The 9,822-nt window shown below is 40.4% G+C and overlaps 1 protein-coding gene across 3 annotated transcripts; it reads right to left on the reverse strand.

The window, feature by feature from the left end:
* Window positions 1-5,726: 5,726 nt before the first annotated feature.
* On the reverse strand, window positions 5,727-9,351 carry LOC116314032 (calcitonin-1-like). Of its 3 annotated transcripts, none has more exons than XM_039615444.1 (4): window positions 9,245-9,351; window positions 8,199-8,290; window positions 7,166-7,300; window positions 5,727-6,361 (listed from the first exon to the last, which is right to left on the reverse strand). In XM_039615444.1, the coding sequence occupies exons 2-4, from the start codon at window positions 8,282-8,284 to the stop codon at window positions 6,172-6,174; spliced, it is 411 nt and encodes a 136-aa protein (XP_039471378.1). In that variant the 5' UTR covers window positions 8,285-8,290; window positions 9,245-9,351; the 3' UTR covers window positions 5,727-6,171. The 3 variants fall into 3 exon arrangements, with proteins under 3 accessions (XP_039471378.1, XP_039471379.1, XP_031587778.1); XM_039615445.1 differs by lacking the exon at window positions 9,245-9,351 and adding an exon at window positions 8,517-8,535; XM_031731918.2 differs by lacking the exon at window positions 9,245-9,351 and adding an exon at window positions 8,403-8,481.
* Between the last annotated feature and the right edge of the window lie 471 nt (window positions 9,352-9,822).

Consider the following 9,822-nt stretch of genomic DNA (forward strand, 5'->3'; position numbering starts at 1 on the left):
GAGTGTAAACGTGACTGGCCTTAAAGGTTTTTCTTGAGGAGAACAAACCCACATCCCACTGTCAGTCAAGCAGCTGAGCATAGTTTCAGCTGGGCTGCCATCCAAACAGACATGAAACTAGTCTATTTTGGTCTGCCATATGAGCAGTGGTGCTTTTCAGAGAGAGGAGGTGGGGGGGATTCTGTGGTGGAGCATGTAATTGCAGAGTGACCAGTTATGGTGGGATGTAATTGTAGACCTCATCAGATATAGAGAAACTGCCAACAAGACAAGGTAAAGGACTTTAAAATAAGGCTCTTGGAAAAAAAAAAGAGAAACACAACAGACCACATAAATAAATGAGGAGCTGGGTTCCAGATGTGGCAGCACAGGGAGGGAGGGGAGGAGAAGTACAAGGGGGAGAAAGAAAGAAAGCCAGTTGAAGGAACTGCCATCGCAGCAGAAAGAAATCTCATTTCTGACGCAGTGAAAGGGTGTTTACCTTCTCAGGAGCAGTCTCACAAGACGGTATGGGGGGATTGGGGAAGGTGAAAGGATGTTGGGCCCAGCCTTATGTTGTTTCTGGACCTTTACCATGAGTACTCATGGGTGTCTGGTTTCACGTTAGCCTTGGAAATGACTACCTTATGGAAAAACTCGAGGCTTTAAAAATGAGGAAGGAAAATGAAAATATAAACGGCTGTCGGCTGGTTCCCATTACAACTGAGACTCAGCTGGTCTGGGTTGTTGCCACTAGTGTTGCTACGTATTCTTGAGTGAATAATTATTATGTGACTTTATGAAGCGGGTACCACTACACACGCACTCCCATGCCCACAACACAGGCCTGTTATACTTTAGGGTGTTGATAAATATTAGCTTTAGTTGAAATCTGAACATAAACACCTAATTTCCTCAGAAATCTTACCTCATTTCCTGGCAAAACCATCAGGAGAGTCAAAAGCAGACTGAGAGTCACATTGCGATGTGTGAAGGTAATCCTCAGCCAGACACAATTTAATTGTAAATATAGTCAAAATCACATCAGAGCCATTATTTTAAACTTCCTTCATTTTTTTCTGATATATGTACCTAAAGATTTAAATATTTCTAAGTGATTACTGTTGATGTTATGATGCTATTGCTACATAAGTGCAGGAAATCACATTACTATATTAAAAAAAAGACATCAATGATAATACTAAAAAAAGAATTCAATGTGACAAAAATGAAACAGTAAATTGTATTTTCTTTATATTTATTTTCTTTGTTTTTTTTAAATATTGAGTTTGTGGTGCAGTCAGAAAATGTGTGTCTTTTGTTATTTGTCGTGTTGAAACCCATTTTAAAATACTTCACATAATTTTGAGTACAATTGTTTTTTTTATTATTATTTATGTGGACATAGTACATGAGTAGCATATTACATTATATAATATAACAGTTATAACCTGTTACTGTATTGTTCATAACAAAGTCAAAATAAAATAATGAAAATAATGAGATATTTAGAAAGCCCTCAGTACAATCAACAGCAGTAAGAAACAGTTTTAAATAACTCTGCATTATTAAAACTTCTACGCACTTTGAATAAGAGGTCAAAGGTCAAATGTAATATGATTTTTTTTAAATCCTTATACAGTACTTTCCATATGTTGACAGTACACGGGAATCATAGTTTCTAATTTCTAAGACTTTTTGTCAATTTTTTGACCGATAAATCATTAAGCTGACCTTGAAGACCTTGGTGGATGTAAGGCAAATTATGATGAATTGTTAACATGACCCCACTCTGCACCCCTACTTAGTTTTCATTCAAAACTTTTAAAGATATCATGTTTACAGAGAGAATCCTACCAAAAACCTAACCTCGTTGGTGGTGGAAATATAGTTCTGCCAGGCAGCTACATTTTTCTGGTTGCTTGTATGTGCTGACAAAGTTTTATTAAACATTGTTAAGAAATAACAAGGATTAAAAGATACATTGAAATATGACTCATTTTCCACAAATTTCAAACTATCCCAATAAATCGTTCAAGCGAAGCATCGTCCAAAACCCCAGGTTTTGAAATTGGTTTGTGGTGTAGATTTCTTGGAATTGGACGAGCAGTGCATCCTTTCTTTGGAGTAGAGGGCCAAATGATTGGTTTTCTTATATGAACTGTCTAATTTCCAATTGCAAGGGCCCTATTAAAAAGCAGCTGCATACCATTATGACTGTTATTCTCATTGGCATAGTGAGATTGTAAGATTATTGCTGAGAAAAAAGCCCCAAAACCAAACCAACCCCACAAATCAACCCTCAACCTATCACCCCCCTCAATTATCAGAATATAGGGTTTATTTTTTTCCTTATCTGTCATGCAGGAAAAGTTTCCATGTGGATTCCAGCATGGATTCAACTTCAGCAGCGATTTCCTCAGGCATATAAGCAGACAGATAGTGAGAGCAAGAAAGAATAAGTGGAAAGACTGTAAAAACAACTGACAGACGAGGGTTTGAAGGCTCGAGAAGGAATGAAGCACAAATCTCCTTTTCTGTTTATACTCCCATAGCATAAGTTCACATATTAGTCAGACATATCCTGTCATCGGGGAAATAATAAGTCATCCAGTTGAGCGCCTAGAATCAAGACCAAACATTTATTTCTCTAAATGTCTACAGCACTGATCTAGCGTGCCTGATGTTGATCGGTTGCCATTTTTCCTCGCAGAGTCGATGTAATTCATAGAAACTAAATACGATGTTTGACAAAAGTGCATTTGCTTTCATGGTACTGACAACTCTTGCGTGCACAATGCACTCAGATATTTTGCATTTGCTCTGGTGCACACTTGGCATTCATCCGTGCAGCCAAATAGGATCAACCATATCCTGTTTTTCACTTTCACCCTTATTGAACGGGCTCATTATCCCCTCAGTTTCCCGACTTGCAATCCCGTATTTGCTATCCAAAACTGTAGGGCCTTTATTTATCCCTCCTTCAAGTATTTTGTTTTTAGTTCTCCGTCTGTGATTTTGCTTGGAAACCCTTCACATCAAATGGTTTGAAACTACTGGCAGTACACTCAAAGTGTGCTATTCCTGGGAAAATACAGCATAAAATGGTAATAATGTATTTGTATGATATTTATCTTTTCCAGTTTGTGCAATTAATGTGATTAAATATTTGATTTCCTGTTACATAATTTTCCAAATACAGCTAGAGTCATTTTTTTGTTGCTTACTAATGATGTGCACTTTTCTTTGAGCCTTTTATGTAGTTTGTACTCTTCTCAGTCTTACAAATGACCACTCAAGAATTAAATAGTCTTCGATTTACTCTTGGATTATATGTTTCTCTTCATCATAGACCTACATGAGAGTTCAGCAGGTCTTTATCTTCGTAACAAAACAAACAAGAGTTCAAACACAAAACCCATATAATCATTTTATTACTTGTGCCTTTTCATTTTGCTTTTCACTCTTTTTTAGGTTCAGATATTCCTCCTCATTTGGTTAATTGTTTGGGAAAATGAAAGAAAAAAAAGCTTAATCAAGGAGTTAACTTATATGGAGATGACTATTTCAGTGTTTCCATCATTTGAGGCAGATCTGTGAGACTCACTGAAACTTTGGTAATTATGTTGCCATCTATTGGAGTTCTGCTGCAAAAACAAGTGAGCCGTAAAATGTTCAATCATGCAGCTATTAATGTTTCACAATTAAAAAAACAATGTGTGCAAAGGTACAAGCTGAATCTCTTAGATAACATTTACAGCCAAGCCTTTCTTGTAAAATAAAGACTTGGCTTTTGTGTGCTGAAATAAGTGGTGAACATTTACCTTCACTGGAGCTAAAGAACAACTCTGACGGCAGGTTTGGCTGCATTTTATTAAGCAATTCCCCATGCACTGTTTTTTTCTTGTATCAACATGTATTGTAACATATCCATGCCACTGCGGTGTCATCAGAAATATTTCCAATGAAACTGATGTGTTCACACATTCAGCTGTGCAACAGGAGTGTGTATGACTGTGGATTCCGTTTTTCTTTCCAATACTTTGCCAAATTATAAACGTGTGCTACATGTTTTCACGACGTGATTGTGCATTCGTCAGTGGGAAATAGTGTCAGATTTCTAATCAGCGACTTACAAAGAGCTCTCTGCCTGTGAGATTCCATCATTCATAATTTGTGGACAGTATTTATCAGTATTAATAATACAAATATAAACTTCTCCTTATATAATCAACTTCACAGTCACTCAGCGTCCTTCTACACTTGCTTAAAAACCTTTGAAGAACAACACAAGTACCCCAAACCCGAGTGTATCTAAAATACATTTTAATCTTGCTGAAACTTGTTTTCACAATATTGTTTACAATATTAATTGGTCTTCATTTTCTGCATCCTCGCTCGGGTCTTCTTTATTGTCTCTAAACAGAAACTGTACAATCATGTTCATGTAAATTGTTCTACATCAAGGCACAAGACAACAGCCGTTGTGGGGGGGGCCTTGGGTATGCTGATCTTTAATGGCGTCCCTCTGGCACACAGGAAAATAGGGTACCCTCGGGAGGGAAGGGAATTATAAGCAATGCAGAAGTATGTATCTTAAATCGGGAGGTGAGGGAGTGGGGAGTGGGTTTGGGGTCGGGTTGGCATGGAAGAAATGTGCTCTAACGAGGCGATAAGCGGAAAAGAATAAAGTGATACCACTGCTGCTTTCATTTTATTTTCCAATGATACGGAAATATAAAAAAGAGGAATGATTAGGACTTTTTTTTCTTTCTTCAGGAGTTCATTTGTTCATGTACATAAAGTAAAGTGCCTTTTTTTTTTCTTTTTTTTTCTTATTTGCCAAAAGCAAAAGGTTTCACTAACAGGATGAAAATTAGGAGATGTCCCGTGGGGTCTTTTATTTTTCCCTGTTCCTGGAGGAATGTGAAAGAGTGGATAAAGGGCCAGTTCAGTGTTAATTTTCTGGTCAATTTTGTTTTTCTTGATTTATCTTCTCAGGTTATTTCTGATGTTTTCTCGTCAGGTTCTCAACCCCTGAAAGACAGAAATGAACGAGACAGAAAAAAGAAAGAGGATGTAAATTTAAGCTGGCTTGTTTGCGTCCGCGTGTAAGTTGAACAGTCGAAAATTTTTATCAATTTGTGACACCAAAAAAAAATGTTGTTGGAAGTCTGAAATTCTTGAAACCAAAGGAAATCTATAAAGAAAGTCAGGATTGAAAAAGGTGTTGTTATTTACCATTTCCCAGATGGGAACGCTCACATCTGGATGCTTCTCCTCCGCCTGCCGAAAGCCTTGGCGCCGACATTGGTGGGGACGAAGTTGCTGTTACCCATTCCGCCCGACCGGCTAAGAAAGTCTGCCAGACGGTGAGTCACGCAGGTTGCCGTGTTGCAGCCTCGCTTCTGTGCTGTAACGCTGCTTCAGGAGAGGCAGAAAGGGGGTTAATGAAAAGATTGGGGCACTGCCATCCATACAGTAATGTAAGACACAGCTATACGCATTAACGCTATTATCAATGAACAGAAAATACATCAAGTTTGGATTTACAGCTTAAAAACAGAATGCATCTGAGTGTTTGTCTTACCTTTGGACTCGGTGACAGCTTCAGACAAAATTTTAAAGCCTCTAAAACTCTATTTAGGTCCATCGTTTAAAATGGCCATTGACTGTCTGCATAGGTGGCTACATGTTTGTTTTAGAGTCCCTAAGAATGAAAATGACCTAAGCCTTCCTGGTAGAAAAATACGTTTATTGAACAACAAACATGGTGTCGCATGAGTGGATCATTTATTAACGATTAGATTAAGTGATCGCTCTCAACTCTTGAGTTTCAGGGGCTTTGAAATGCCATCAAATTACTCCACATACAGTACACAGAGATGGATGTATGATTTGGCTCCTGAATTACACTTGTGAAAATCGTCTGAGATAACAGGGACAAATCATTCTCTGCCAAAAGAAATATGGGGGGAGAGGGGGAGAAAAAGAACTGAAAAACTGCAGTTCAAAGTCATAATCTTCATGTCAATCAAGCAGGTAATATCAGCATGCACGTCCCATTCCAGAAAGAAACTGGGATGAGGAGAGGAAGATGACAGAAGAGAAGGACGGGGGAAAGAATGACAAAGGAAGAGGAGATGCGGGAAAAGTAAAAGCGGGTTTAAGGGTGGATGAGGAGGAGGGGGTTTAGATGCTTTCAAACGTCTCGCCGTAGCTTGCATAGCTGTCGCTCTCAGGCGCACTGCGCTTCTTGCCGGGCGTTCCTGCTCCCACGTTCGTGCGAGGGAAAGTCTGCAACTTGTGCAGCTCCTGAGACAGTTTACCCAACACACAGGTGCTGAGGTTGGAGCAGCGCTTGGTTAAGGGCCTGTCCATGCTGTCGAGGAGGGGACACACAAAACACATGCATAGAACAGGCTCATAGATACGGGGAAAACATGCGCTCTTTATCTCTTAAGCTTCTTTTTTTTTCTCTTTCCATTCACGCATCATTTCACTCACATGCATTTCTTTCTCATGCCATTGCAGGTATAAACAAAGTAAAAGTAAAAACATCCCAGGTCCTTGCAGCATCATGCCACTCCCCCCTGCCCTTCCCAACATTCAAAAACTTGTCATCCATCCCCTCATGCATCAGAACCTCCACCCCCAACCCAGTCAGCCTTTTACCCACAGAACAAACAGAAACCAGTTGCTTCCCACTGTCATGCAGCTCCACTTAATTGACATCATGCACACTTATTTGTTTTGTTAAGCATACAATGTTCACATGCCCGGCAGGCTGGTTCAAAATAGTAGTCTATCCACGCAAGTCAAAATCAAACGCATCCATGCGGGGGCAGGCTCATGACAGAGAATCGGGTTTCGTTTTTTGTTTTTTGTTTTTGGAGTCACATGTTAAAAGTAAGATGTTATTCTTTGATCTGCCGAGAAGTACATACCTCCTGGCCTGACTGAACCCAAGTGGGGAACTAAAGAAATGTATTTCCAGCACATTAAAGTAAAAACAGGATTTGTTTCCTAATAACATCCCTTTTTTTAATTTTACCTTTTTATTTAGTCCAAAACCAGTTTCACTTTCCAGTTTCTCATTAGTCAAATCCTTGGCTGGTGGTTTCTGTGCAGGGTGGAAATGTTAAACTAATTTTCAAAGGTTAAATTAAATAAGATTCATCTGTACCTGTTTCCTTCAGTTGCCTGCTGCTCCAGCTCCTCCGCCGTCATCTGCACAAACTCCTTCACAATGGCGTTGAGTAACCTTCGCGCTTCGTAGTCCGTGAGCGTGACTCGGTCTGACATGGACTCTAAACCCGGTCTGTGGTTAGAAGTGGAGTGGGGGGGGGTTAAAGGGTCAGAGTGGTTGAGAGGAGGGAAACGGCAATGAGATCAGCATTAATGGAAATGCTCCGCTAGGGTTACACCTGCAGTGAAAAAGGAGGGATGGTGGGTTGAGTGGGGATGTTGGGGTGGGGTAAGGGACCGGTGGGGGCTGGGGGGGTAACAGAGACGTCACCACCTCCGAGAGGAATGACGTCTGAGTCGGAGGGCCCCTGGCCAAAGCTGGGGGAAACAATCTGCAGAAAGTACCCCTTGTGAGAAAGAAGCTGATGTATAACCAGCTTTAGATTTATTACAAAATCAATAGCTTCATGGGAAAGGGGGGGCAGGAGGGGGAACTTGAGTGGGGACTCAAATTAATATATATATATCTATCTCTCTCTATATATATATATATAGAGAGAGCGATAGCTATATACATATATATAGATAAAAAACTGAATTAAATTTGTTGTGTTTTCTGTGCTTTTAATCTAAGTACAACTTTATCCACTTACATTGGAAGTATTACAAGCAATACATATTTTTAAAAAATATATGTATTTCATTTAAAGCTACCATAGTTAAAGACTAACCAGAACAACTACAATGTTCTCGTCTGCATACACACATTTATTTAACCTGTGTTGTTACTATGGCGTTACAATATATATGCAACTTTCACATCTTCCTTCATTTCTCCTGTTTAATAAAAAGCATTTTATGTTTAAGTAAAAAAAAAAAAAACCTGCAGAGTCCAAGTGCCAAGATACTGTTTTTGCATCAACCCTAACCATCTTTTCCACTGGTTGTTTGCGGTACTTCTGTTGAGTTGCTGAGAAAAAGCAACTTATTTAACAGTGAGAAGTGTAAAAGGCAATTTCCGTGTGTCTCACCTGGCAGGCGCGGCTTGTGAGCAGTACATCTGGCAAATGACCAGGGCGTAGGCAACGAGGAAAGCAGAGATCTTCAACATAACCATGGTCCCCTACACGGCAAGAAAAAAAAAAAAAAACTCTACATCAGCTTCTTGTGCTTCCATTCACACTCACACACCACTGATACAAGCTCTCAAATCCCCTAAAAGTGTAGCTACAAACCAGCATGCAACTAGAAACTGCCCTTGTCTAATCTTCTTGTGTTGTCAGGAAGAAGGTGCAAAAAGTGTCATTCCCTGTGAGGCGAGCTTTAGTTCGCCCTACATCTGAGCTTACAACTCTCAGCTCTTGTCCCCTGCTGAACAATGCTTCCCCGGCTCACACACGCCTCCAAAACGGACTGTTCCTCCAAAATATCCAGCTGAGAGCAAAGAACAGGTAGTTCTCTCATGTCGTATGCTGCTGCTCCTGGTGTGTGCCATGCCAGTGTGGAGTGTGTGCATGCATGTGTGTATGTATGTGTGTGTATGTGTGTGAGTGTGTGTAATGGTAGGAAGGGGTCCTACATTGTGCGATGTATGTATCACTTGCTAATGCTGGAAGAGGAGAAGTGAAGGGGGGGGACTCCATGCTTGCCAGCTCCCTTAGGGACCAGTGCATTAGTGTAATGAGCTGCCAGCTCTCTCTCACTCACTCACACACACAGAAACACACACACACACTATCTCAAACACACACACACACACTCAACCCTGATTTCTCCTGCCCATTTTCCTCTGTCACTTGCTGTTCTTTACTTAAGCTTCTTCTCATTTTCGAGTGCCTGCCTTCTCATTCACACTTTCCTTCTGTTGAAGCAGCACACTGGACCTTCACAAAATGAGCAGGGGTGACCCGGTGGCCACACTCCATTCCCATAACCACCACTGTCACATCACCGTCTAACATAATCACTCTGGCTGCACATTGCATCTGACCCACACACACACATGCCACCACCCTATAAGTAACAATTTCAGTCAAGTTGTAAAACTTCTAACACAACATCAAAAGTTGTCACTTACCTTCAGCGATAATCACCCAGCAAAATAAAAAATAAATATATATCTCTATGAAGCTCTATGCAAACCACAATAAAGTTGACTTTCTCTCAACTTGCTGAACAATTCTTGATTCTGTTGCGTGCAGTGCCAACGCACCAGCCTATATATCCCACCACTTGGATTTGTGCATTGACTGTGTAGGTGTTTAATTATCTGATGCCAGCCAATCGCATTGCTCTGATGCTACAGCGAGCCAATGGGATTCCTCCTCTCAGTCCTGGCTCACTAATAAGGGATATGGCTTTGCGTTTACGTCATTCCTCAGTCACTAAGTGCTCCATTCACAAAATCCACCAGTCATTTGGACCATTTGCTATCCCCAATTTGCATTGATGTCATTAATTAAATAGGAGGCAAAGCAAACTGGTGTCCGTGGAGAAGCATCACCAGCAATAAATATTTTAAGAACTTTCAAAAAAATGTTACAATTCATGCTATATCCCAAATGCCAAATCAATAAGCCCCCCCACATTCCCCCACAACACCACCCAACCGTGTAAGCACTTGCAGGCGGGGCCATCTGCTGGGGATGGATGTAT

The sequence above is a fragment of the Oreochromis aureus genome, linkage group 7, assembly GCF_013358895.1.
Source record: "Oreochromis aureus strain Israel breed Guangdong linkage group 7, ZZ_aureus, whole genome shotgun sequence".
NCBI classification, from domain to species: Eukaryota; Metazoa; Chordata; class Actinopteri; order Cichliformes; family Cichlidae; genus Oreochromis; species Oreochromis aureus.